Source organism: Capsella rubella, unplaced genomic scaffold (genome assembly GCF_000375325.1).
Source record: "Capsella rubella cultivar Monte Gargano unplaced genomic scaffold, Caprub1_0 scaffold_7, whole genome shotgun sequence".
Classification (NCBI taxonomy): Eukaryota; Viridiplantae; Streptophyta; class Magnoliopsida; order Brassicales; family Brassicaceae; genus Capsella; species Capsella rubella.
This window is the reverse complement of record NW_006238917.1, coordinates 8584388-8612016: the sequence shown is the minus strand read 5'-3', so window position 1 is coordinate 8612016 and position 27629 is coordinate 8584388. Positions and strand designations below refer to the sequence as shown.

The window sequence follows — 27629 nt, the reverse complement described above, 5'->3', positions numbered from 1 at the left end:
ACACAAAACCATCTTATATATAAAGTTTTTTTTTTGTGTAAAGATATTATATATAGAATAAACTAATGTCTTGACATAATTATGATATATACATGTATTAATGTTACAATGTTTTTTTTAGAGGTCAAAAAGAAGATAATAACGTGTCCAAATAATCACTTCCAAAATCCTCAAACTCAAACAAACCAAACACATCACATAATGTCTCTTCTTCGGTAACCATCTTCTTCATTTTAACTTCTTGAAACATAAAATCTTTATCACTCCTTCTTCTCTTTCTTGAACCTAACCAAGTTTCTCCTCCACTCTCACGCAATCCACAAGTCTCCGTGTACTCCTCATGAGTTGATCGATAACTTAGGGTACAGTGGTTATCAACCATCCCATCAACATCTTTATCATAAGCCTTGATCGCTTCTTTTTCTGTTCTTGATCCAATTCCGTGGTTGCTTCTTATGGTATGGTATGTATTTGAGCTGTGTATCGGGTAGTAATTTGGGCTGCAATCCATTTCCATAGCTTTAATAACCGTGTCGAGCTGAAAATTTGTGTGAGCTTTTTGAGTCCCTCGTATTCTAACCGCGGCTTTATCATAAGCCATAGCTGCTTCTTCTGCAGTTTGGAACGTTCCGAGCCAAACCCTTACACCGTTTCTTGTCGAATCCCTGATTTCAGCAGCGAATTTCCCCCACGGACGTCTCCGTACTCCCCTGTATTTCCTTGTATTGCAAGAAACCCGAGAAGAGAAAGACTCAATGGTAGGGTTGGTTATTGGGTCATGACTGGTTTTGTTTGGGGAAGAAGCAACGGCGTTGAGAAACTCTGTCCATTCCTCGGCCTCCATCGACATATCTAGGCTTGGAAGCAATTCTTTAGAATCTTCTGGTATGTTAATGTTATCAAGAGTAGGCAACTCTTCCCAAGTTCTAGAAATATCTGGAACATGAACTGATGTTTTATCGGTTTGTGGTTTTCTGATGAAGTTCTCCCAAACATTCTTTAGGATCTCTCCGTCTGGTTCTTGGACATTGCCCAAAGCCATTGTTGAATGAGAAAGAGAGGAAGTATTGTATTGGTGAGACATAAGGCATTTTAAAGAGATACTTTTGCTTTTGGGGATTTTGTGTGTACGTTGAATGGGAAATATGCGGCAGGATAATTGGGAAAGTACAGTTGGTGAAACTTGTAATCCAAGGTACTGACTACCTCGTTTCATGTAACTTATTCAGGGTTTTAGGTTCCACATAAAATCAGGGTTTTTTTCTATAACTAAATATTGTAATATTACTTGTTCTTTAAGTATAAAGATTGTGTACTCTTGAAAAAGACTAGATGCAGAGTATTCTTAAACATTTCTTATGTCAACTACTTAAAAATAGAAGTAAAATTTTATTCTCGTTGAATAGACTTACGTAAACAGATATGTTTGTTTAACGAGTAACTAAAAGACGGCTTTGTGTTGTATTATCCCACGATTTTCGTGTTTACTTTTGTGATGAACATAATAATCTTGAGCTTTACGCTTTGTGAGAATCTATTGATGTGTTCCCACGAGAGGCACAAATCTGTTTTGGAGAATTGTGTTATCTAGGATCAGATTATTACGGTATTGGTATATATATTGGGAACTTTTATATAGCTTTTAAAGGACTAATGAACCCTAATATTGATTTAGCTTTCTATGCATCAACGAGTATTGAGTTATTTTGTTAAGTTTGTTGATACGTATTAATTTTGGTATATAATCGTATTCGTAGGTTTATGGCCAGCAACATTTTCTAAGATATCAAATGTGAAACGAAATCAGAAAGAGTGTAAGACCTACGTCATTAGCAAACCTTTTCTCCAAAAGTACTTCTTATAATTCGTATCATATGATCTTTCGACGGTCTGAACTCTAGAGATTTGACACAATGATGAGTGACACAATCATGTATGTATATATTTAGTATTTCCAAATTGAGTAAGATGTAATCATCTACATATTGCACACGCTTTGAAACATAGTGTACAATTGAAAGAAAAAGATAAAAGATCTTTATTCAGTGTATTGTTTAGAAACTTTATATGTAAGTTCAAAGTCATCTCTCAGCTAGCTAGCTGTGAATATGAAATATATGAAATCAGATAATATGTTAATATAATATTATTGGTGTATATAGTTTTACAATTTATACAAATATCTAACAACAAATTAAAAATATTAGCAATTTATCTTTGAAAAATAAATTCGATTATTTAGCATTAATATACAGAACTCAATAAATCTGTCGTAGAGTATGTTTGGTCTGAATAACCCGGGTTCGAAATCACCAATAAGTGGAAGAATAATTATTTTTGCGAGCAATTTCTCATATGGCGGGAAAATTGACTTCTTTAGACTATTAGGGTTCTACGAAGCTCTCTCCCTTCTAATTTTGGGGTTTTTTTTTGGGTTCTGCTGCGAATAAATTAGTGAATTTTTGGAAGAGAAGATGTCGAAAGAGACGACGAAGGGTAACAATACTAGCAGAGTGATGAGTAGCTATGGAAGTGGCTTGGAAGCAAACACCTTGGCCATGCTTGATTCGACTGGCGCTAAGGACAGTCGCGACGCTAACGAAGATCGTACGTTTTCTCAATTTTGTTCAATCTCCGTATATGTTTGCGTTAATTCCCTTTGTTTGTTTCACTGTATTGATCCGTTGAATGAAACCCTAGGTTTGCAGTATCTGGAAGCTGTTCGTGCTGCTTCACTTGTACCCGAAATTGGAATTCCTCCAACCAAGTAAATTACACTAAGAAACTTTTATAAGAAATTTGAAGTCATTGCCTTGAAAGAGTCATGATTTTGATTTGGGGTTTTGTGAATTTGAAGCAAAATGTACCAAGCGATGTTTCGGATATTGAGATTTGGTAGAACGTTGGAACTTATAACTGCAAGTTACCAGCTTTTGACACAATTACATCAGGTACTTATATGAAATTTTCTGTAGTTTTTTTTCTCACAATGTGTGTAAAGTTTCACTGTTTTGCTTATGTTTTTTTTTGTTTTGTTTTCAGCGGTTTCCTTGGGTTTATGTATCTGATTCAGCTGATCAGTTGGAAATCGTTGATGAGGTACTTGTTACAAAGGCTCTGATCGGATGTTGTTCATTTTTTGTTGTGGTAGGGATGGTTGATTTCATTTGTGTGTTAATGGTTTTGTATGGCAGGCTTGGTCACCGTTTAGTTTTGGGTCTGATGTTGATTCTGATGGAAAGGAAATATCAGTGAGAAGCCCATGTAAGGACGTTGTCTCTTCTTTGAATTAGCTGTTCTTCGTTGTTGCTTATCATGATTTCTTGTTCTGTGATTTCAGTTTTTCAGCAGCTGATTCAAAACATGAACAAAGGAGTTAATGAGTCTGAGGAATCGGAATTAAAGGTTGGCTTACTTGTTTCTTCTAAACCTTGTTTTGCTTAGCTTAACAAATTGGTAGACTTTCACACTTCTTGCTCCTTTTATTTGGAATTCTGTAGATCCTGGGAAACTTGTTCCTGTTCAAGTATCTTGTTCATGTTCTTAAGTTGGATTTTACACCGAGGAATCAAGTGTATAAAGGTACATATGGTGTCTTCATAGTTTCAAGATTTCTCTTTATCTTGTGTAATTTGGGAAAAACTTTAGAAGCTTTGTGTCCTTTTGTGCTCCAGAAACCATGAACTGGAGTCTTTTAAAGGAGTCCTCACTGAATCTACTTCTGGTACTTCCCATAATTAATGGCTCAGAAGCTAGTCTAGTCCCTTAACTTTATCCGTGATTTAGTGTTGTGGTTCCACTTGTAGGCTTCAAGAAAAGTGAATTTCAAACTTCTAATGAAAGATTATCTTTCAACAATGTGTGCACCCATTGATGCTGATGAAAAGTCTACCAGTTTGGTAGAATTGCACGAGGGCATGCTTTCTGCTATGAAGGAACTTTTAGTAATGGTAAGTTGTAAGTTATAACCAGAGTATAAAGTTTACTATATTTGAAGTTCTCTTCTCTCACTTTTATGTTCCTTGTTTAGATGATGGACCTTGATGCATCAAAGCAGAAAGCTGACTTAGAAGGGATTACCTCTAGAGGAGATGGCATAAGGTATTCAAATTCTGGCCTCTCTTTTGAATTGTGTGTTTCGCCATGTTTGTGATCCATTTTGATGCAGGACTCCTGCAATGGAGATCATTCTCGACGAGCTGACATATAATGGTTACTTGCTGTCAAACTTTCTTCAGGTAAGAGACAAACCACTTTGTGTTGGCTAAATACTTCTCTGTGGTTCTTGAGTGCAATTTTTCCAGCAGGTTTTTGACGATCCTAAATGGAAGCTAGAGATTGTTCTCCAATACCTTACCAAATACATTCCTAAGGTTTGTTGTTAATCCTCTGATTCCCCTTTGTTCCTCATCTCCAACAATGATGTTCTTTTGGTTGATTCTCTGATTGTTCTCTCTGAATCAATCTATCTTTGGTTGCAGCCTTCTGTTCGTACCCGAAGATCAAACGTTCCTCAAGCAGAGGATCCAAAAACACTAAATGGGATCTTAAAGACCTTTTCCAGTGGCACAAATTCAAAGAACATCACCAAAAAGATAGGACCTGACATTGTTCAGATCCTCATCGGACATGCCTTTCTGGTAACAATGATATCTTTGTTTCTCCTTTCACATTCTGAGAGCTTTATCTTTTTTTTTGCTCCTTGTCCTAATTTTGATTAATTATCATCAGGCTCGGCTCACATTCTCTAACCCAAGTGACGGAGACTCTATAACAGAGATATGCAATACTATCATCTCTGCATTTACTAGTCTTAAGCAAGTAGATCAGTAAGTGGCAGTTTCTTTTACCCTAAGTTCATTTTCGATACATAGCTTTCCTTTGTCTAATCAAAAGCTTTCATGATTGTTACAGAAAAATCGAGATTCTATCTTTTGGGAAAGAAGTGCTGTTTACTGCAGGAATGGTACTCAAGGCAAAAGCTTAAAGCATTAGGCATCTAGGAATCAAGATTTTAGCAAATCTAGAGGCTTTGCATTAGATTAAAAGCAACGAAATTACATGTAATGTAGGAATTAACAGTTACAGTTCAATGAATTATGATTGTTTCACATAAATATATATAATTCTGAGTCTCCCTGAATGGTAGATTCCATAGTTTCACTGATGCAAGATGAGTGATTTTATGATTATGTTGATGCCTTTGTCTCATTCCTGAAACACATTAAGACTTGTTTAAGTAACAAATCAGTGCCAGATAAGCTTATGCAAAACATCTTTGCTTACTTGGAGGATTGAGGTGACTCAAGCTGCATCGTGACTGGACCGTCGTTTACAAGATTGACCTTTCAATATGATTAAAAGTAGTGTTATAAGCAAGAGAACTTGTAATAATCACGCAAGTCAGGAAGGATTGTCCTCTTACCTGCATCATAGCTCCAAACACACCATCTGTTTTTTTTTATAAGAAAAGAGTTGACTAATTCAGGAAGACTAAAGAGAAATAGTGAATTGATCAAGAAAGATCAGTCAGAGTATGTATTACCTTTTACAGCATCAGGATTATATGCTTTCTGGAACTTCTCGACTAAAGAAGCATAAAATGGTTTTGCTTTCTCAGGAGGCATTGCAACATGAAAATCGGGTTTGTTACCTTTCAAGAATCCGTATAATGTAAACTGACTAACTGTTCGAACAAACGATCCAAAGACCAGAGCAAGCAAAGGAGACAAATCTCAGTACATTAACCAGAAGCTAAAGAATTCTCTAATCAGAAGATATAACAAACAGATGCCATTACCAAGTAAAACTCCATAATTCCTCTGCATTACCTGCAAAATCCAAGTTTACATTTTTATGAATCCCTTAAATCAAAATTGTTAATATAACTATCAGAACTTACATTTTGGTCCCATCCTTTGCCAGTGGTTTCATTAGTGAACAGTCTCATGTTCAAAACTTTTCGACATCTACAAAATGATTTCAGAAAACTTTATAACGAACTTTGAAATGGAAGAATCAAGCTAAAACTGAAAATTTTGAGCAATCATACATGTAATCGGCATCATAATCAGTATCTGATTCATGGATTCCGATTAAAACCAAGAGACCAGGACCAATCTCCGACACGATTCGACCATCCACAGTAACAGAGGAAGATGAGACTCTCTGGATTACAGCTCTCATTGCTTTAATCTGATATTTCCGACGGTGAATTTGCTGACTTTGGTTGCGGCGGAGGAGTAAAGTTGAGAGCTTGTTGCGCAGTGGAGTGGTGTGGCAAGATGGAAACGCAGAAGAAGCAAGACAATTCATTTTCTTCTATTTGTTAAATATAGAGTCCAGGGAAGGATGAACATATAACCGAGACTAAACCGAACCAAATTTAAACTTTTGGATTTGAACCGAAATAATTTAAACCAAATGCCTAAAATTAGAACCGAACCTCGCCGGTAACCGGGATCACCGCCGCCGTAAACAACCAAAAGGCATATTAGAGAGAAAGAGCCGATACATAAACTGAAACAACCGAAGAAGCCAAAAGCTCGTTGGGCGAAAAAATGGCGTTTTGGAAACCAGGAACTGAGAAACCGCGTTTCGAAGATGATGGTGAAGGAGGCATAGTGTTCATGTCCAACAATCTCGCATCCTCTTCTTCTTCTAGGTATGCCAGCTTCTTCTCTCTTAATTGCTGTTGGTAGTACTCGTACTTGTTCTGCGGTTGATTATAACTTAATGGTGCGAAATTTGTAGTTATGGGTATGCGAATATAGAGAAGCAAAGACAGAGATTGCCTGTGTACAAGTACAGAACTGAGATTCTCTATTTGGTGGAGAATCACGCTACCACCATTATCGTTGGCGAGACGGGCAGTGGTAAAACCACTCAAATTCCTCAGGTTTCTTCTTTGTTCTTTGTTCTTGGTTTTATTTTCTTTGGGGAAAGCACCTAGCTTTGCTAATTTCAGGGTTCTAAGACCAATTGGCAAATTTTGATTAGAGTTGAAGGTTGTGAATTTGGATTGTAGTAGTCACTAGCTGACATATGTGAAATGTAGCTAGAGAGGCATAAAACTTGCTCAATTTTTCAGTATCCTACAATGTTTAAGCTCACACTAGCTGTTTGGGAAGTTGGAGAAACTGGAGATATCTGCAATTCAACCACTAGCAGAATCTTCTTGGTTCTTGCCCGCAAGTGTTGATACCGCTTTGTTTATAATAATTTGTAGTACCTGAAAGAAGCTGGATGGGCTGAAGGAGGCCGAGTTATTGCTTGCACACAGCCAAGACGTTTAGCTGTCCAGGTTTGTTTTCTTCTCCTCCACCAAACCTTACAGCTCAAGTTTGAAGAGTGATGTCTCAGCTCAAGTTTTGCAATTCGTGCTTGATCATATATATACTCTTTGTTTTGTAATTGACTTAGGCGGTTTCTGCGAGAGTGGCTGAAGAGATGGGAGTTAATCTTGGGAATGAAGTTGGCTACACAATTCGATTTGAAGATCATACAACTTCTGTGAGACTCTTCCCTTAACATCCTTCTACTTATCCTTAATTGTATGGAGTATTTTGGTGATGCTTACAAAGATCTTCTGCTTGGTTAAAACAGGGTGTGACTAGTGTGAAATTTCTCACAGATGGGGTTTTAATCCGAGAGATGATGGAGGATCCCCTCTTGACAAAGTATAGGTAATGATTTTTTTCGCACTGCATAATCTCGTTTGAATTATAATTTAGGTCAGTCAATGGTGCTGGTAAACCTTATCTAATCATATGTCATTGTGTAGTGTTATTATGATAGATGAAGCTCATGAGAGATCTATTTCAACGGACATTTTACTGGGTCTCTTAAAAAAGGTATAGCAATAAGACATAGACGATTAGATTTTCTTGAACCTTTTTTGTTTACAGTTTGCTTTTCTCAAGTCCTATAAATTGTTAATCCTAGATACAACGTCGCCGTCCTGAGCTACGCCTGATTATATCGTCCGCCACAATCGAAGCAAAAGCAATGTTCAATTTCTTCAACTCCAGGTTCTGATCTCTTTTAATGCTTATGATTTTTTTTGCCCTGGGTCTCGTTCTCTTGGAATCACTAATGAAATATATATTCTTATTCATTATGGAAAAAATAGTAAAAAACGGCATGCGTTAGAAGGTAGTACCCAGGGACCAAAGTTGGAACCTGCAATCTTATCTGTCGAGGTATTTTTGTAACTCTTATCTTGCTTAAGATTATTCTTTCTTAACCCTTATTTATATGTCATAGTTTCTGATTCTTGTTTTGTTGGTGAAATTTTCTTAGGGCAGAGGCTTCAGTGTGAAAATTCACTATGTTGAGGAGCCTGTCTCAGACTATATCCGATCAGTTGTTTCAACGATATTATTGATTAATGAGCGGGTACTTTGATTTGGTGTTTTATAACCATCTAATGTGTTAAACTGTTGTAGTAAATTATTTTCCTTGGACTGTTATCTTTAAATTGTATCTTCTTATTTTCAGGAGCCACCTGGGGATGTTCTTGTATTTCTTACGGGTCAAGATGATATTGAAACTGCAATAAAACTTCTTGAAGAAGAAGCTCATAGCAATCAAAAGAATTCTTCAGGTATAATACCTGTATATATTACACATATGTAAGATCTTGTTAATCGACTTTAGCATTTTCCTTCAGTTTTCAGCACTATAATAAAATTCACATCTATTTCAGGACTGCTACCTTTGCCATTATATTCAGGGCTTTCTCGATCAGAACAGGTTGATTTTTGTTGCAAGGCTCTAGACAACCCAAACCATTCTTTCTAGAGTATTTGAAAAACTGAAACGATGGAGTTGTTGTTTTCTCATTTCTTTATATCAGGAATTGATCTTTACTCCAACTCCCAGAGGAAAGAGAAAAGTTATACTCTCAACAAATATTGCAGAAACATCATTGACTTTAGAGGCAAGGTTTCCTCATTATTGTCTTTTCGTTGCCAAGTTTTTTCTCTCATACATATATTGTTGAATCATCACTGACAATAACTGTTTCGCTTTTTTTAATTCAGGGAGTTGTCTATGTGATTGATAGTGGTTTCTCAAAGCAAAAGTTCTATAACCCAGTAAGTCCATCTCCATTTTTTTTATATCTTTTAGTTCTGTCCTTTGTAATATATTGAACATTTCTGAATCATCTCTAACATTTCTTACCCTCACAGATTTCAGATATCGAAAGTCTTGTGGTGGCACCCATATCCAAAGCATCCGCTAGACAAAGGTCTGGTAGGGCTGGGCGAGTCCGACCTGGGAAGTGTTACAGGTTATTAATTCTCTATCCGTTTATAAAAGTGACTAAATTGTGTCTGATTTAATGGTTTAGTTGTGCTTATTAATCCTCTTCCTAATAATTGTTTTATGGTAACTAGGCTTTACACTGAGGATTATTTTCTCAACCAAATGCCTGGAGACGGCATACCGGAGATGCAGAGGTCGAATCTTGTTTCTACAGTTATACAGGTACAAAATTGCTCAGCTTTTGTCATATAATTTTGTAAGAACTCACAATTAGGGATGTGTTACACAAAACCAGAGATAAGTTTCTTTTTATTTCAAGCTTTTCACTGTATCCAGTTTGTAAATATCCAGATGAGAGGAAGTTCTTGTTCTGAGATGTTCAAGTTCTGTTGATTTTTTTTTTTTATATAGCTTAAGGCTTTGGGCGTAGATAATATATTGGGTTTTGATTGGCCTTCACCTCCATCCCCACAAGCAATGATCCGGGCACTTGAAGTACTCTATTCACTTCAAATCCTCGACGATGATGCAAAACTCACATCGCCAACAGGATTCCAAGTTGCAGAACTTCCACTGGTACTTTATCTTCCTAACTTTGAGTTATTTTTAAAATTCATTTTCATCCTTACTGCATTTTAACATGTCTCAGTGTTGTCATTTTTGCTAGGACCCAATGATATCAAAAATGATTTTAGCTTCAAGTGAGCTTGGTTGTTCAGATGAGATCATTACAATAGCGGCAGTTCTCTCTATCCAGGTAAAGGCGGCTCTTCACTCTGTTTCCTCTACTAAATTTTTCTTCTCTTTAAATGCATAAGAAGTATGAACCTTATTGCATATGTAATTTTTTGCTTTCCATCTGAATTATGGGATTTGAAACTAAATGGAAACTGTGTAAACTGTGGGATGTATATGCAGTCCGTTTGGGTCATTGCCAGGGGAGTACAGAAAGAACAGGATGAGGCCAAACTGAGATTTGCAGCCGCGGAGGTATATATTACCATATAAGTATATATAACCTTGAGCAAACTATATCTCTATAAATCTTTTTTTTACTGAGTAAAATCATTGTTCTTGTCTATCCAGGGTGACCATGTCACATTCCTGAATGTATACAAAGGGTTTCTTGAGTCAAAAAAGTCTTCACAGTGGTGTTACAAGAATTTCCTCAACTACCAATCCATGGTGCTTATAATAACAGAATTGGCATTTAGTCATTATTTTCCTTTCTCCATTTCCAATTTGTTTTTGTTTCATTCGCAGAAAAAAGTGGTTGAAATCAGGGATCAACTCAAACGGATTGCTCGGAGATTAGGCATCACCTTGAAATCATGTGACAGAGACATGGAGGTAGGAAACCCTACCACCTTGCTTCAACTGAAAAAAGGTTGCAGGTTTTTAATGTTACCTTATTTCAGGCTGTGAGAAAAGCTGTGACTGCAGGGTTTTTCGCCAATGCATGCCGCTTAGAAGTGAGTAACCCATTTCAAATTTCTGTTTCTACATATCTTTTTTGGTTTTTTTAGAGAAATCAAAATTTCATATTTTTTTTGTGTTATGGTGTTTTAGCCACACAGCAATGGGGTATACAAGACCATTAGAGGCTCTGAAGAAGTTTATATTCACCCGTCATCCGTATTATTCAGGTTAGTAGTAATCTTATTGCTATGGTTCTAGCAAAAACCTCAATAACATCACAACGTTTAAAGATCTTTCTTTTGATTGTGAAAGCTTATCTAGTATATGTATATACAATTTTCAGGGTGAATCCGAAATGGGTGGTATACCAATCTATTGTCTCTACAGAGCGTCAATATATGCGGAATGTCGTAACTATAAATCCTTCTTGGCTGACAGAAGTTGCTCCACACTTTTACCAGAACCGGCAAAATGCTATGTCCTTCTAGGCACCAAGCCTACCACCAGCAATTCAAAACATAATAACAGTTGATTCTGACAACGTTTCTTGATAGTTTTACAGCTTTAATCAATGCAAGAACGTTTGTAGATGCAAAACAAAAAATACAGAATTTTACTTAGTTTATATAATTTGAACAGCTCAACTTAATGAAGAAAACATAGACTCTATATTCAATCAGATTTGCCTGTTTGTTGTTTTTTGTTCTTCTCACCGTTTACAGAGTAGGAAAAGTTAAGAAAATGATCACAGAATCAAATCTCCTATTCAGCTGAAAATCTCGGCAAACTTCTCGGAAACTAGGACTCCTGAATCAATGGATTCCAGTGGATCTTTCCTCAGACGGTGCCTTAAGCAATTAGGGATAACAGTTGCAACATCATCTGGAGTTACTCGATCTTTTCCTTTGAGTGCTGCAAGTGCCTTTGCTGCTCTGTTAGTCACTATGTCTCCTCTCAGCCCATCAACATTGAGCTCCGAACATACCCTAGAGATCTTCACCTTCAATTCCCGATCAATCTGAACCGAAGAAAGATTCGCCCTAGCAGTTGATATCTGGTCTTGAAGCTTGTCCTGCTCGGTTTTGTAAGTTTCACGGAAGTCCTTTGGGTCGCTATCGAAACGAGCTCTCTCCTCGACAATCTTGACTCGTAAATCTGCATCTCTAACGGTCCCTACTTGTGCGTGCATGCCAAATCGATCAAGAAGCTGTGGCCTAAGCTCTCCTTCTTCCGGATTTCCTGAACCAATTAAGATAAACCTAGCCGGGTGAGAAATCGAAATTCCTTCTCTCTCAACCGTGTTCCAACCAGAAGCAGCTGAATCCAAAAGAACATCAACCAAATGATCATCCAAGAGATTAACTTCATCAACATAGAGAATCCCTCTATTAGCTTTAGCCAACAAACCAGGCTCAAAGGCTTTTACACCTTCTGTCAAAGCCTTTTCGATATCGATTGTTCCACAAACTCTATCTTCTGTTGCACCCAATGGAAGATCAACCATATTGATCTTAGTTGCAATAACAGGAACTTTCTCTCCCTTTTCAACCCTCTCTCTTACCTCAACTCCCATGAACTCAGGATCTATCGGGTCCGAGTTATAAGGGTCGCCAGCAACTACCTTAATCTCAGGCAACAGATCAACTAATGATCTAACAGTTGTAGATTTGCCAGTTCCTCTATCTCCCATAATCATCACACCACCAATCTTTGGATCGATCACATTCAACAGAAGACATAACTTCATCTCATCTTGCCCTACAATAGCTGCAAATGGATAAACCGGCCTTGCACTCTTCTTTGAATCAAACTTCTCTACCTAAAACCCAAAAACCACCATCACATCAACAACAATCATATACATGTTCCTAAGCTTTATAAATCAAGAAAAGTCTGAAACTTTATGAGAAAACATCATCAGAAAATACACACATACTTGTTCAGTAGAGTTGATTTCAGTGGCTACATTCATAACCGAGACATGGTAACGAGACCTGTTCTTCTTTGGCCTCATTTGGATTCCTGCATTGAAGTTTCTTCCAGAGATTTTCCCTGTAAACAAGAACTCAACACTTCGAATCACCAGGATTTTGAATTGTGAAAACAGTAACGTCTAAGGTTTCGAGAGAGTTGGGTTACCTGGCCTGAAGCAAATGGTGGCGGTCGAATGTGTTGAAGAAGAAGAAGAAGAAGAAAGCGAAGGAGCAGCCCAGATTGCGGAGGAAGATGTTCCAAGAAGAGACGCCATTTTTGTGTGAGCTTAGAGTTTTACTCAGCTTATGATTGGCTTTCTTCTCCTTAGAAAAATTTCGTTTCTATTGGTTTAAGTTTGCTTTCTGTGTGGTCAGGATAAGAAGATAGATTCCCTTCTCTATCTCCTTTTTCAATTTTTCCGTTTTCGAAAATAAATATTTATTAATTCAGTCCCCGTAAAACTATAACATTTCAATTTACTCAACTTTTTTCTTTTCTTTTTCAAATAGATATGATTCAGTTTTTAAGGTGGGCTCTTTGGTCATAGCTCAAATATATAAATGTTTCACAAAGGCCCAAATCAAAATCATTCGCAGTCCAGCTAATTTCAAATCTTCCCCCTCCGATTTCCTCCGTCGGCGATTTTCTCTCCGGTGCCATTGTTCCCGTTGAACGTTGACCGTTAGCGCCTACCTCCGATACAACTGTATTCAACCGGTAAGAATCTACACTCGTTGCTCATCGATTGAGTAGAATCTCTCACTCTTCTGCGTTGTTCTGGCTTTTCGGTTAGTTAAGGTTCGACGATTTGACGATCGTTGATCATAATCGGTGAACATTTCTATGTTAGAGGTAGCGATTGTGCGTAGAAATGTTCGATTAATGTCAAGAGTATGTTTGATTTTCTCTTCTGATACTCTGTCTCCTAAATTTAGTTTCGTACGGCTCGTTCTTCCTGAAAATAGTCTCGAGTGGCGTCTCCTTACCTAAAATCTACGAATCGCATGGCTTGTTTTGTTAAATTGGTGTTGAATCTCATAACGTGATTCCTGCTACTGTTCTTCTTTGTTTAGATTGTTTCTCGGATAATCACACTGTTTGATTTGTTAGTTTCCTCCTTAGTGATAGTTTTAGAAGGACTTTTAATGGAACTTATGATTTGTGTGATAACATTTGTTCTTCTATGCTAGTTTAGTTTGTGACGCAGCGTGATTTATATTTTTGTTGATTTGCGTTCATCTTAACATAACAGATAAGGTACTTTCGTGAGTAATTGCTACAATGATTGTGATGATAGTTTTTTTTCATTGCAGTTGGTTGTCAAGACTCAAGAGTAATACTGAACAGATTTTGCCATGTCTTCATCTGCTAAAAAAAGTTCTACAGATATTCAGGAGAAAGATCTAATGCTCGGTATGGTTTCTATGATCTGAAAATTATTGAATCCAAAACATCACACAAAATATAGAATTGCTAGTGGAATGCCTTCTTGCCACTTGTGGAAAAAAATACCATTTAAGAGAAGGAATCATGAAATAGACTTTCTTGATAACTTGATGTTAAAAACGTTACATCAGAAAGATCATGCAGGCTATCTTTCAGTCTTCTTTATCTTACTCATTGTTCAATTCCTCAAGTTTTGGCCAGCTGTGGATTTTTGTGGCATATATAGAGACCATAAAATGTTCCCATGGTTGAAACAGGTGATTAAGCTGTCCATTTTATTTTCATTTCCATGGTTTACCTGCAGACAAAGAAATGGAAAAGGACACATGGAACTTTAAGTCAATGACAGATGACCCAATGGATTTTGGCTTTGACTCACCAGCAAAAAATAAGAAGAATGCCTTCAAGCTGTGAGTGTAACCTATATGATATGCTTCTTAAACCATGTCTGCACCCTAGCTATTATTTTAATTATGGAATTTTCCCTCCTTTATCATTGGATTACTACTCTAAGTTTCTGTTGCTTGACAACAAGGCCTAGCATCTCATATGGTTCTGTTTCTTTGTCTCTTTCTCAGGGATATGGGTTTCGATCTAGATGGAGATTTTGGAAATCTATCATCATTCAAAATGGACATGCCAGATTTTGACTTCTCAAGCCCAGCTAAGAACACCACAAAAACGAAAGAAAGCTCTGATGATAAATCTAGTAAAAATTCAAAACAGAAAAAAAATCCATTTGCCTTCTCTTATGATTTTGATGGGTATGAATCCATCAATAAATCAATTTCCTTGTTTAAAATTATCTCTGTCATCAGAAATTACTTACCACCATGTTTTTCTGCGAGCAGGTTAGACGACTTTGATCTTGGTTCAAGCCCACCGAAGAAGGGAGGCAAGACTACGAGCAGGAACACGGATACCGAAGAAATTTCTGCTAGAAGAAAGATTGATAAGTCAGACGATTTGGACTTTGGTCCAGAGGTACCTATACCTAAACAAGCTCCCTCCAAGGCAAATTCAGATGTTCAGGTAAAGGCTTCAGTTGAAAAAGAGAACCAAAGTTCCAAGAAAACAGCTACTATGGTTGTTGATAGTAGCACTCACTCAGATCAAGCTACATTAGAGAGCATGGAAAATTTGGAGGCGGTGGAATCACCTCAAGGTCCAAGAATAAAAACCTCAAGAACTCATACAATGTCTGTCCGACCTCAATCCATAAACACTTCACCATTGAAGATGACCCGACCTCAATTCATAAACACTTCACCATTGAAGACATCATCTTCAATGGTTGAAGAAATAGATGAAGCACGTCCTTCTAATGAAACCGCAGAACCCACTCCATTACATGCTTCCGAGACTGCTAATACTTCAGTAAGCAGAGAAACCAGTCCAGGTATCCATGATATCTACAGGCCTGGCACAAAAGAAGACTATCCTAAAGATCCAGAACAGAGTGCCAATAAGAAAATGATTTCCACTATGGAATCAAGTTATGAGAAGAATGAACAAACTGAACCAAACATCTCTTTTGAGTTATGTTTGGACAAGATAGAACATCAACAGGAAGAAATGAGTACAGACTCTCAAGCAGATATACAGGATCACACTAGAGGAACACTGTGTGATCTAGACACCGGACATTCTCAAACAACTCTCTCAGGGAAATTATCCACTCGTCCAAGCCAAACTGCTCAGGTACAAGATTTAAGTGCAAAGCTACCACTAAAGCCATCCCACAGGTTAGAAACCAAAACTAATTTTATTATTCCCCGAATTTGTCATTCTGCCAGTATACTTTGAAGATGAAATATATTTAACAATTGCTGTATTCTGCGAACTAAGTGCAGCGTGTCAGGGATCAATGATTTGAGGGCCATGCAAAATAAAGACTCAGGACTTATCAGATCCAAATTTTTTAAGAAGACAGAAAAACCACAATCCCATGTGCTGGAGTCCACTCCAAATCATACAGAGATTCAGTCGGTTACCCGAGAAAGGATTGGGTCGAATATGAACCCTACAAATGATAGGAGGTAGTATTTTCTTTTCTGTGCCCTCTGTGTAACTATCGTTTCACTCTTTCCTTTCTCTCCACCATGCAGACATGATATAAAAGATGCATTATCTGGATCCACAACTAGAACATCTCCAGTTGAGCTTGTCAACACAGATTCCGAAAAGGATGCACCAAATGATAATACAAGCAGGTAATGTTCTGGGCTTTTATGCTCAAACATAAGAATAAGCTTCTTTCTTTCTTTCAAGATGATATATATATATATATATATATATATAAGCAAGGGGACAAGTCCAATTATTTTTACCAGCAGTTCTCATGAAAAGATCATCCACAAGAACAATTCAAATGCCAAGACCGTAGAAAATGTGGCTGGACAGATGGATCATTTAAAGCTGCAAGCTAAAAATACAACTAGAGAGAAGTCCATATTGCAGATCAATATAAGGTGAGATAGTCATTTTAATTCATTTGATTCCTATATCTTGCAATGGTCCTTGAACAAGTTACTACCCAATGTGCACTCATTATGTATAAAGAATAAACTAGTAGCCATTACATTTTATCTCGAGGAACTTTTATTAGAATGTTATGTATTAAGCTTCCTTGCATTTGAATTGTCACAGCTCAAAACTTGATGCTTCTAGCTTGACTCAGAAACTAAGCAAACATTTGAGTTCTGGAGCCGAATCTTTGCAGACGTCCAAGATCGTATCTCTTGAAAGGCCTAAACTTGGAAATATTATGTCTGATCTGCGTGCCTTGAAAACTCAAAGGTACAAAAGGAGCCCACAACAGGTTCTAGTATGGAAACTTAATATATATATATATATATCAATCTAAATTTGGTTATCTGTTTTGCTATAGGACCATTGGAGTAAATAAAGACCAACCCAGTTCTGGAGTGCAACCAGAAGTTAGCTCTTCCCTACCCAAGGAGAAACATACCGAAGCACCAGTTAAAAAAATCTCTGAGATTCATCATTTGGTTCCTAGAGACAAAGTGCAAATCCTGCACTGCCCGTCTTCTTTAAAGCGGAAAGCTCTTGATATGGTTTATTCTTCGACTCAGATTTTCAATGTTCTTATTTCCTGAACATATCTGGAGCTCGAAGAAAAGTTTTGTTTTTCCACAGGATGAAGATAGATCATTGGAGCCACAACTCAAACGCTTTTCCATGCCGCCAAAAGAAAACAGGTTTCAAATTTAAGTTATCTAAACTATATCTACAATTTTGCTGCATTAGTTCTTACATATAAAACGGCTGAGATTGCACAGGAACGTTGAGGAGCTCACACATAGAGCTGAACAAGGAAAGGTTCGATTCACCAACAGATCTTTGATTATTGTTATCATGACAAGCTTTTTTTGTTTAGTTTACTTAACACTTGTCATGCAATTGATTTTTCCAGTTCTGTAGCCAAGAGAGTAGAATAGATAATAATACAACCAAACAGCTTGTCAAGGAAAGTCCACGGACTAAGTCTCATTACCAGAACATAAACATGGCAAATCTGGAGATCCCAATCACGGAGAATGCTGATAACATAGAGAAAGCTGAAGCATATACAAAAGAACTCGACAATGTAAGTTTGTAAATATATAAACAGAGGTTGCAGAGGCCTCTTCTTGATCAGGAACATTCTCATAGTACATACATTTCTAATCTTTATAGTTATGCCTTTTTGTTCCATTTGCAGGTTTGCAACATTCTGAAGAAGAAACATGAGGAAGCGAAAGAGTTACTTGTCCGTGCTGTAGTAAACAATAATAAGCTGCTGATGCTCAACCATCCTTTATATGAAGACAAGATATCCTTTTTATTGCTTTGTTAATTGGATTTTGTCTACGTATCGCTTATAGCGATGGAGACTCTTTTATGTTTTACCCTTAATAATCAGAAACATTCGTATGGTCCAGAAGTTCGCAGCAAAGTTGACTATAAGGGACACATGATGAACACTCAAACAACTTTATTGCGTTAAGAGGTTAGAATCATGACCCTTTTATTTTCTCTGAAACTATCTCAAGAGATATTATCTGAAGGCTCAAGTATACTCCGATTGTTCATTTCTTGACCTGGTGACATGTCCTGTTGGGCCGAGGTTATATAGGTTCTGTGGATTTACACCAACACGTAATCGTGAAAAGTTCAGAAAGGTTGACGTCATATTAGTTCAGGTAACTCGATCCTCTTTCTCATTTTGCTGGACAATAAAGAAAACACGTAAAATGTATAACATATTAAAGTTTGATGGTTAACTGATAATGAAAGAGTTCAATACACGTGAAAGACGTACCAATTCACCATAGACATTAGACGAACTACACGAGTTTAGATGGTTAATGAACTTAATATTTGGTTAGGGCCACTTCAAAATGAAATGAGTTTTGAATGTATACACACACAAATACATGAAGGTCCCAAAACCAAGTAGTGGTACAATGTACATGTACATTACAGCTGAAAACTATATGGGCTCAAAAATAGAGCTCAATAAGAATCAGTGTTGTTGAGCCCAATTTGATAAAATTATATTTCTAATTTTTTTTAAACAACAAAACCCGGTAGTTCCATCCTCTTGGCGCAGATACTAAAATCAAATGGCGCGTAAAAAACAATACGGCGTCTGGTCTTAAAAGTCAAAAGTCAACAACTTCTTAACCAAAACGAAAAATTTCAAACCAAAATAGAGGAAACAGAGAATCATCTTCGTTCCCTCCATAACACAGAGCCCTCTTTCAAGTTTCAGAATTTTTAGAACAATTCTGAAAAATCCCTCCACAAGACAAAATGAAAACTTCAAATATCAAAATCTCAGATCCGTCACTTCTAAAAATCTGGTTCAAAGTCCCTCCTATTCACATTCTTCATATACATTTCCTCAGTTCCTCCTTCGATCCTCAATTCACCTCTCTCCCTTTCTCTTATCTCTTCTCTGCTACATCAATGGCTGCTCTTGATTTGAAGTCTCAAAACGACAACAAAGAGAATATCCCACCTTCAAACATGGCCACGATACTTGCCAAGCCTCTAGATTCTTCTTCATCCATTGATAAAGAAAAAACCCAAATCAGAATAAAAAGAAAAAGATCTAGGAAGCCTCTTCGAGACATCACCAATCTCTTTGTTTCGTCATCAACACTGTCCTCTTCGTTTACGATTCGTCACGTTCCCTCTTCGCCATCGTTATCACTAGATCCAAAATGGATGAAGAGAAGATCTGGTGTTGTTGGTCTCAAGGCTGCTACTTCTTCTTCGACCTTCTCTTGTGTAAATTTCAGATGATTTTTTTCTTCCTCTAGATGGATTCTTTTCCTTTTATGGAATCTGTATTCACATTTTGTATTAGGCCGTCATTAGCATTATTCATATGTACCAAAACACACAAGATTTATTTCCATGAATACAACTCTGGTTATGATTCTTGCAGATTAATTATTTGTTCAATATCAGTATAGTTGTATCCCCAAATCAACAAATAATACTCTACACAGTGTATACATGTGATTTGATCTAGTAAAGTTAGTGATTGCTAATTCTTTCCCAGTCTTTTTTTTTGTATTCTCACAAAATTCATCAAATTTTTGTTTTTTTGAATTCATTCTATATGTCATCATGAGTAAAAAATGCTCTAGTGATTTACTGATGTGTAGCATAATATTTTTTGACAGTCAAATTTTGGTATGACACCATATATTGATTTGGATAAGAAGTTATTCATCAGTTAAAACATAATTACAATGTGATTGGTTCGAAACTTATCCTTTTAACTAAATCACTTAAACCTCGACTTAGTGGAAATCTTAAACCATCACTACCACACGTCCCGACAATTGACAATACACATATTATAATATCCTTACTCAAGAATATATATTTTTTTTTTGGGGGTTGAAACTTTTTTGAATATTCTTCTTGTAATGAAATCTCCTGATATGAATCAAAAATTTGTAGATAGAAAAATAGTGAAAATGTCCAACTCCACACCAATCCAAAACCAACACAAAGACACATATAAGTGCACTCGCCCTTTGACCTCAATTTTCATATTTTACACCTTTCCTTTTCTATCTTATTGGATTTTCATGAATCACCATCCTCGTCCATTATCATTACCTCGTATTATTAACTCTCTCTTTCTCACACATACGTATTATAATATTTGTGTGTGCGCATGCACATATATATCACTGGATAGGGACGGTCGAGAGTTATAAAATATATGGTGTAAGGTTTGGTATTGAATATTTTTTGCTTTATCGACATGATTATTTTACATTTATTATAATATTAGCACTTAAAGCCGTCGCTTATCTCGTCTCTTTTAACAGTCCAATGTAAAGAATATTCATGAGATTCATATCTTTCTTAGTTTTGATGATGTAATTACGGAAACGATCGTATAAATGGATAAAACTCTGTATCTCCAAGCTCCTTATTTTAATACACTACATTTACTTTTGGTCGTGTATATATGTTTCGAGATTAGTTTATATGTTGTTTCATAATCGCGGTAGTAACAAATCAGCGAATGTTCAAAATACATGAAAGTGAAACGACCGCGCATGCGCATGACTCGATCGATAAGGCCATAAGGGTTTGACAAATATTGACACCGCAATGACGATAAATCCTTCAAAAGAGATTGGATTGGGAACTCATACGTTCGACATCATTTGAGACTAAACATTGGTTTTATTTACGTACCGGTTATTTTACTCTATTGATCTAGACTGCAAAATGCATTGTAACCACTGATATATATATATATATATATATATATTCTCACCTAGTTTTTTTCTGGGAGAGGATTAGTATAAAATTCATCCAGGAGACAAGGCCACCTAACAAATCAACAAGTGTATAGAAATGGATCGCACATGAGTCTAAAAAAGGACTTGGCCAATCCTAGCCCCTAACACAATATGTATAATATTAAGCTGTCGATCGTATTAAATATGTGTACTATACTGTAATGCGTTGATCTTTATCATTTTTTTTTGTACTATTCAAAGCACCAATTTGCATTTTGCAACTCGCAAGAGTCACTTGCTAAGCTGGTTTAATATGATTATTATACAAGTTTTTGTTAATGAAGAAGAATTTAGGTAACGAGATAAACTGTCCTCGGTGACAACTCATGCTTGCACTTGGCATGAGCACTAAAGCCCTAAGCTAGCTAGACCCATGTCCACAACTAGAAACCCTTCAAATAAAACTCTATATATAGAAACCATCCTGAGATCTCTTCTTTCCTCATATACACTCCACGTGAACTACTACTTCCCAATTCTAATCTCTCTCTCTCTCTCTCTCTCTCTCTCTCTCTCTCTCTCTCCCTCTTATATCTTTTGCTTTTCTAAATATAGAATCTAATAGTAATGGCTAAGTTAAGCTTCACTCTATGCTTCTTCTTGTTTCTTCTGTTATCTTCAGTCGCCGTTGGAAGCCGCCCTCTTAAGCAGGCACCTGTCGGGGTGAAGGTGAAAGGTCTAAGCCCTTCAAGCGAAGCTTCTAGTCCGAATGTAGCGAATGATCAAGCTGCGGGTAGCAGCAGCAGCCACGGGAAAACTCCAGAGAGATTAAGTCCAGGAGGACCCGACCCACAACATCATTAGTTATTTAGGGTTTCCTTTATAATTAAGAGTTGTTTTCAATTTCTTCGAGATATGTGTTTTCTTATCAAATAATTTGGCTGCACTGAGTCTGTTTTTTTTTTTTTGTAATAAAATTGCGAATTTGCGTTTGTAAGATTATTACAAATTTCACTGTTCTATTGATATATTATTTCTATACGTTTCGTTATCGTACGTACGTTAGATATTCTAAAGTTTCGTTATTTTACGTTCAACACTGAACAAGGACCATATATTTATTTAATTATCAACCTTTTACTTTTCATTATAATTTTGTGACTTTAATTTACATACATGTATATAGCAACGTCAGTGCGACGTTGGTTTAGATGGTCCTGCATGTAATACATATGATTCTGTCTTATGATTACCTCGTCTGTTTGTTTATATTTTGATTGTGACTTATATATATAGTATGTTAAAACTAATAATTAATCAAACAAATATATATATGATTTGTTTTTTTAACAGACAGAACAGTAGTCGATATAGATGGTCATCGTCCTATAACAAGCTACTCGTGTTTTAGATTGATAGTACGTACATCAAAATAAAAGTTTAAACTGTTGAAGACAATTACATGCTTTTCTCTCTCCTTCAATTAACGACATTTAAATGTTGGATGCGATCTTACATTCATCTCTGCTTTCTTTTACATCCAATTCATTCGTAAACCCTTCAAACAAAATTGTTTTTGATATACGTTTTAATTTAGGGTTTTCTGCCAAAAAAAAAAAAAATCAAGTGGAAAATTTTCATGACTACAAGCCATGGGTAAACTTACCAAAACTATCATTTACTCTCTTTTTTTTTAAATCTGCAAAACCCCTGCAAATTGTGGACAATTTAGCTGATTTTAACAACTATAACTGACCATCATAATTTTTTTTGTTAAAGTTGTAATTGATGCATAAGTCGTGTTTTTTTTTTTTTGGTTTTGTTTAACGAAACTTGAAGTTTTTGAGAAGTTTACAAAACATATCTTGGTTATTTAACTTTAAGAGTTTGGACCATGGATTTTGGTCCATCAATTTTTTCAAAGATGGATTTACGAACGTACAAATTAAACTTTACTTAAAGGCAGTTTATAATCTTTTAATTAATTATGCTTTACAGTAAACCAAACACCTAATACTATGATCACGCTATGGATGATATGTCATGAATCATGATTCATGAGTGAAAAAGGCAGATTCCTATGATAAAATCATATGCATATTGTTTAACAAAAAATAAAATAAAATCATATGCATATAAAAAGAAAACTAAATAAAAATTATGTCGAACATTACACATATATAATAAATTCATTACTTTTATCATTTTTATACCAATATGAAAAAGCATATTGACCTAAAAGTTAACAAACGTGAGGGCCAAAACCGGGGGATTTAATATCAGCTGTAAATGGCATCAAAATCTATATATATAAAGTTAGCTTTTTCTCTCTTCTCATGATGCCACATAAGCATCCACCTAAGCCACATTTTTTACATTAAAATAAATTTAAAACATTCATTTAGTGCATATTTATGCTACTTATTTAATTAATAGAAAATTTATATAAATTAAATAAATTATGTAAATAAATGAAATGTTAAATAAGAAATACTTTCATTTTTTATTAGTTAGTGGTATTAATATAATTCAACTTTCATTTTAAATTGATGATAGTTTAAATTTTTAAATGTGTTACTGAGTTTAAGAATGTAAGTAAATTTTAAATTTATGGTAGAATAAAAAAACATTTATATAATTGTATATATAAAATTTTAAAGGGAAAAAATAAAATTGAAAGTGAAATATTAGTTTATAACATGATCAATAAGAAAATTCTTTTAATTCAAATTTAAATATTGAAAGATAATAATTTAAGAGAAAATAACTATAATATGTTTTGAAAATCAATTTAAAAAATAAATAAAATATCACAATATGAATAAAAAGTTAACAAAAAATTATAAACCTCCCGCGCACAGCGCGGGTCAATTGCTAGTACCAAATAAAGTCTCCTTTATCGACAAACAAAAGACGGCGAACGCAAATAATAGTATTTTACGTCGAAGCAATTCTCTCTTTTTGTTAAAAGCAAATTGTATTTTACGAGCAAACGCCAAAACCTATTTATACAATGGCTTTATCACACGACCCAAATGGACCCATTGCCAAGTTATAAATTAATAGCTTTTTATTTTAAATAGATTAATACCACTCAATAGATATTATAAGCATCGTGACCTTCTTTATGTTATTGTATACATTCGCACGATTTATATCTTATATAAATGCGGCAGTGATGTAATGAACATGTATATAAAAACAAAAGTTAATTTACTTAAAACATTTTTAAGCACAATAACTAACACTTTTGTTTTCTTTTAGACATAAATATTTCGGACTTAGCAGAAATATGGTGTTCATGGACGCAAAGTAACTTTCTTACATCATTTTACTTATAGCAGAAATTATGTTTTTAATTAGAATTAGAAAATAGAAAACTTTCATATGGTATTGGAGCTTACTGCTTACACAAGTTTCAATCTAAATCTCGAAATTAAATATAAAATTCTAAATCTTAAACCCTAATTAGCTCATGAAATCACAAAATTAGCAATGCTGGAGGGCGGTGGCAGCTAAATTGTATGAGGAAGACTTATAACTGCAGACGAAGAAAGAACAAAATTAAATAAAAGGTAGAAAATAAAATCCATAATTGGTTAGGGTTAAAATAGTTCAAGAAAGCTAAAAATACAATATCGTAAAAAGATTAATCTAATGAAATGAGTTATATATCTACCCCAGATCCTTTTAATATCATATATAAAATATGTAATATGTATGATGGTGTTGACATCCATATGTATAGCTTTAGTTTTAAAATAAAAATCAGTACTATTACTAATTAAGCATAAAGAACAGTAGGCACCCTTTATAGTATATACTTTATAGGGTATAAACTTATGTGTACTATATGCTACGAAAATAGTGCATAACATATGAAATATGTAGTCTATGAATTTTAAAATTCGCTGTTTTCACAATATAATAAAATAGTACCATGAAAGGGGCAACTAGTTGATAAATATACTTTGTGCCCATTAAACTAGAAAAATTGTTACGAATCGAAATAGTCAGTAATCAACAGGTCTTATCCGGCACTAAATAATAATTAAGCATTAAGATTCAAAAAGAATCAAACTTTAGAGATAAAAATTATAAACATCAAAAGATTAAAAATTACTAAACAAGAAAGGATCAAATCGGTTCATTGTGCCAAAGTGGGGACCTTGTATAATGTGCATGCTAATTCAAGAAAGAGAAGATCGTTACCTAAATTGAAAATGTCATTATTCTAAACCAAAATTAATGAAAATTCTCTTAATATTTTGATCCTCTACTATATATAGCATATATAAGTACATTAATAATATATATTTACTAAAGATTCAACTTAGAGAAAAATTGATTACAATATCTCATAGTGCGTTCTAATTATTATTAGTAAAGAAGATCCCACTTTATAATATTTTTTCTATTTCTCACTTTATTGGCAGCTCAACTGAATCTTTCAATTAAATTATAATCATACGATTTGTTCAGAAAAAAAAAATTAAAATCATAGGATAAAAAAGTGGGTTCATTTTCCTACCACCAAAAAACAATAAAAATGGATTCATTTCGAGCTAAAGGGATTTTACAAGTAAGGCCCATATTTATTCATAAAGCCCATTAAATCCTACTGCGGAATTTGTACATTTGGTGAATTGGTGCTACTGCGGAATGCATCTCCTGCAGAAACTTTATCATATGAATCCTTGGGAATAAGCTTTTAAAGAAGAAAGATCAAGAGGTCTCTAAGTAACAAGTTGCAACAGATTCAGGTTCATCGAGCTCAATATCTCCACAAGTAGATAGAATCGTTGCAAATATGTAATCATCCACCTCAAATCCCTCTGCTTCCATTCTATACATTAGCTTCAATGCTTCCCGGCAAAACCCATTCCTCGCGTAACCCATTATCATCGCCTTCCATGAAACCAAGTTCTTCTCAGGCATACTGTCGAAAACCCGAAAAGCTTCTGAGACAAATCCACATTTTGCATACATATGAATCAAAGCACTTCCCACAAAGACATTTGACAGAGCATGATTCTTCTTTGCAATGGAATGGATTGATCTGCCTATTAGAACAGATTCTGAATTCGCACAAGCTTTTAAAGCCGAGGAGTATGTAAATGGGTTTGGCTCTACACCTTCTTGTATCATCTCTTTTAAGAAGTCTAGCGCTTCTGATTCATGTCCTAAGCTCGAACATCCAGAGATCATAGCGGTCCATGAAACCACATCTCTAGACGGCAATTGCTGGAGGACATTGGAAGCATAACGAGATTCTCCGCATTTGCAATACAGCCAAACCAAAGTACTTCCAATATAGACATTCTTTTCAATCGAATTCTTGATAATTTGCGCATGAAGCTCCTTCCCCAACAATAAAGCCCCAACAGATCCACACGCTCTAAGGATGCTAACTACTGTCAAATTGTTAGCGATCAAATGCCGCCTCTTCATTACCCGGAAGAGGCTGATAGCGTCCTCACCAAAACCTTCCCGAGCATGTGCAGCTATAATCGAAGTCCATGTGACCGTGTTTCTATTGCTCATTCCATCAAACACTTTTCTGCAATCAGATATCTCCCCACATTTAGCATACATGTCCATCAGCGAAGTTCCTACAAAAACATCTGTCTTAATCATCCTTTTAACTATCAAGCTGTGTACTTGCTTTCCAAATCTTATCGCTTTCTCCTCACTACAAGCCTTCAAGATACTGCATACCGTAAACTCGTTAGGTAAAAATCCATGATTCAACATTCCCATAAACATGACTATAGCTTTATTCCCATGCCCTTTCCTTGAACAAGCTGATATAACCGCGGTCCACGATATCACATCCTTCTCCTCCATCATATCAAATGCTCGTAACGCACTTGTTAACTCACCGCATTGCGCGTAAAAGTAAACAAGAGAACTCTCTACAATGAGATTTTCCACTCCAACTTTCACCATATTACCATGCACCTGTCTCCCTAACTCAAACTCTGATCTCCTACTACACAGATTCAACAAACACACAAACATCCTCTGGTTCGTAAAACGTATCCCATGCTTCACATAGTCTTCAAACAGCGCAAAAGCCTCATCCTCAAGACCATATTTCAAATACCCATCAATCATGGCAGTCCAAGTAACAGTGTTTCTATCAGGCATACTGTCGAACACTTTACGTGCATAAACCAAATCCCCGAGCCTCACACAAGAACTAATCAAATTATTACCAAAATAGATCACTTGGTCATCAAAACACTTCAAAGCCATCGCGTGAATCCTTTTAATGAGTCGCATCCCATTAGAAGACTGAAGCCACTCTGCTAACAGAGCATAATCTACCCGTTCGCTATCGAAAGAAGATGAAGCATCACCATTCAAATTCTCTCCTTTAAACTGTAATCCGAAAGAATCACTAAAACCCGAATTAAAAGAAGGTCTCTTTCCAGAAACAAGTCGAAACCCAGATAATCTCCCGTTCCTCTGTTCATCTCGCTTCGTTCTTGAATCGCTACTGTAACAAATCGTCGGAGATTTAAAGGTTTGAGCTACCGGAATCTCTGAAATCCGAAGACGCGGTTGAATTAAAGTTAATGAAAACATCGGCGATTGAGAGACTGAGAAGCTTCAGGGTTCTCAGATACCCCGCCGGAAAAAAATAAAAATTCAGATAAAGTTTTGTTCTTTTTTTGCAAAAAGTTATGAATTTTTAATCTGATCTGGTAATTATGACGACAACAAATAATATCT

At 35.7% G+C, this 27629-nt stretch overlaps 9 protein-coding genes and 1 long non-coding RNA gene across 11 annotated transcripts; 5 read left to right on the top strand and 5 right to left on the bottom strand.

The window, feature by feature from the left end:
• Window positions 1-92: 92 nt before the first annotated feature.
• On the bottom strand, window positions 93-1245 carry LOC17878155 (ethylene-responsive transcription factor ERF091). Its single transcript, XM_006282742.2, has one exon. The coding sequence runs from the start codon at window positions 1214-1216 to the stop codon at window positions 125-127; it is 1092 nt and encodes a 363-aa protein (XP_006282804.2). The 5' UTR covers window positions 1217-1245; the 3' UTR covers window positions 93-124.
• A 1143-nt stretch (window positions 1246-2388) lies between these two features.
• LOC17878765 (negative regulator of systemic acquired resistance SNI1) lies at window positions 2389-5167 on the top strand. Its single transcript, XM_006282814.2, has 15 exons — window positions 2389-2607; window positions 2701-2767; window positions 2858-2951; window positions 3043-3099; window positions 3195-3264; window positions 3341-3405; window positions 3501-3582; window positions 3675-3724; window positions 3807-3950; window positions 4031-4101; window positions 4169-4238; window positions 4308-4373; window positions 4482-4640; window positions 4732-4829; window positions 4915-5167. Exons 1-15 carry the CDS (start codon window positions 2475-2477, stop codon window positions 4985-4987), a joined length of 1299 nt encoding a protein of 432 aa, XP_006282876.1. The 5' UTR covers window positions 2389-2474; the 3' UTR covers window positions 4988-5167.
• LOC17877414 (D-aminoacyl-tRNA deacylase) lies at window positions 5013-6330 on the bottom strand. Its single transcript, XM_006282663.2, has 7 exons — window positions 6053-6330; window positions 5903-5969; window positions 5801-5831; window positions 5546-5686; window positions 5426-5451; window positions 5287-5345; window positions 5013-5214 (listed from the first exon to the last, which is right to left on the bottom strand). Exons 1-7 carry the CDS (start codon window positions 6313-6315, stop codon window positions 5190-5192), a joined length of 612 nt encoding a protein of 203 aa, XP_006282725.1. The 5' UTR covers window positions 6316-6330; the 3' UTR covers window positions 5013-5189.
• Window positions 6331-6535: 205 nt separating this feature from the next.
• Window positions 6536-11347, top strand: LOC17878028 (probable pre-mRNA-splicing factor ATP-dependent RNA helicase DEAH9). Its single transcript, XM_006284848.2, has 23 exons — window positions 6536-6664; window positions 6754-6898; window positions 7229-7303; window positions 7423-7512; window positions 7606-7685; window positions 7784-7853; window positions 7945-8030; window positions 8132-8201; window positions 8302-8397; window positions 8500-8605; window positions 8708-8754; window positions 8858-8941; window positions 9045-9098; window positions 9195-9295; window positions 9402-9492; window positions 9682-9846; window positions 9938-10027; window positions 10189-10260; window positions 10357-10455; window positions 10534-10620; window positions 10689-10742; window positions 10840-10916; window positions 11033-11347. Exons 1-23 carry the CDS (start codon window positions 6561-6563, stop codon window positions 11175-11177), a joined length of 2088 nt encoding a protein of 695 aa, XP_006284910.1. The 5' UTR covers window positions 6536-6560; the 3' UTR covers window positions 11178-11347.
• LOC17878910 (magnesium-chelatase subunit ChlI-1, chloroplastic) lies at window positions 11335-13020 on the bottom strand. The gene is made up of 3 exons (XM_006283725.2): window positions 12829-13020; window positions 12626-12741; window positions 11335-12508 (listed from the first exon to the last, which is right to left on the bottom strand). The coding sequence occupies exons 1-3, from the start codon at window positions 12935-12937 to the stop codon at window positions 11456-11458; spliced, it is 1278 nt and encodes a 425-aa protein (XP_006283787.1). The 5' UTR covers window positions 12938-13020; the 3' UTR covers window positions 11335-11455.
• Window positions 13021-13288: 268 nt separating this feature from the next.
• LOC17879915 (uncharacterized protein At4g18490) lies at window positions 13289-18419 on the top strand. 2 transcript variants are annotated; one of them, XM_006282499.2, is made up of 16 exons: window positions 13289-13380; window positions 13977-14076; window positions 14414-14519; window positions 14688-14873; window positions 14961-15854; window positions 15963-16148; window positions 16218-16322; window positions 16446-16580; window positions 16759-16908; window positions 17000-17186; window positions 17269-17330; window positions 17412-17451; window positions 17546-17719; window positions 17834-17944; window positions 18039-18121; window positions 18248-18419. In XM_006282499.2, exons 2-15 carry the CDS (start codon window positions 14019-14021, stop codon window positions 18087-18089), a joined length of 2445 nt encoding a protein of 814 aa, XP_006282561.1. In that variant the 5' UTR covers window positions 13289-13380; window positions 13977-14018; the 3' UTR covers window positions 18090-18121; window positions 18248-18419. The 2 variants fall into 2 exon arrangements, with proteins under 2 accessions (XP_006282561.1, XP_023635313.1); XM_023779545.1 differs by having other exon boundaries at window positions 16443-16580.
• LOC111829685 lies at window positions 14149-15353 on the bottom strand. The gene is made up of 3 exons (XR_002833049.1): window positions 15269-15353; window positions 14939-15043; window positions 14149-14407 (listed from the first exon to the last, which is right to left on the bottom strand). It is a non-coding gene; the product is annotated as an uncharacterized LOC111829685 (long non-coding RNA).
• Window positions 18420-18535: 116 nt separating the features above from the next.
• On the top strand, window positions 18536-20562 carry LOC17878047. Its single transcript, XM_023779547.1, has one exon. The coding sequence runs from the start codon at window positions 18928-18930 to the stop codon at window positions 19420-19422; it is 495 nt and encodes a 164-aa protein (XP_023635315.1). The 5' UTR covers window positions 18536-18927; the 3' UTR covers window positions 19423-20562.
• Window positions 20563-21347: 785 nt separating this feature from the next.
• On the top strand, window positions 21348-21917 carry LOC17878267 (CLAVATA3/ESR (CLE)-related protein 2). Its single transcript, XM_006282801.2, has one exon. It carries the CDS (start codon window positions 21519-21521, stop codon window positions 21753-21755), a length of 237 nt encoding a protein of 78 aa, XP_006282863.1. The 5' UTR covers window positions 21348-21518; the 3' UTR covers window positions 21756-21917.
• A 3463-nt stretch (window positions 21918-25380) lies between these two features.
• LOC17880073 (pentatricopeptide repeat-containing protein At4g18520, chloroplastic) lies at window positions 25381-27607 on the bottom strand. Its single transcript, XM_006283280.2, has one exon. The coding sequence runs from the start codon at window positions 27480-27482 to the stop codon at window positions 25617-25619; it is 1866 nt and encodes a 621-aa protein (XP_006283342.1). The 5' UTR covers window positions 27483-27607; the 3' UTR covers window positions 25381-25616.
• Between the last annotated feature and the right edge of the window lie 22 nt (window positions 27608-27629).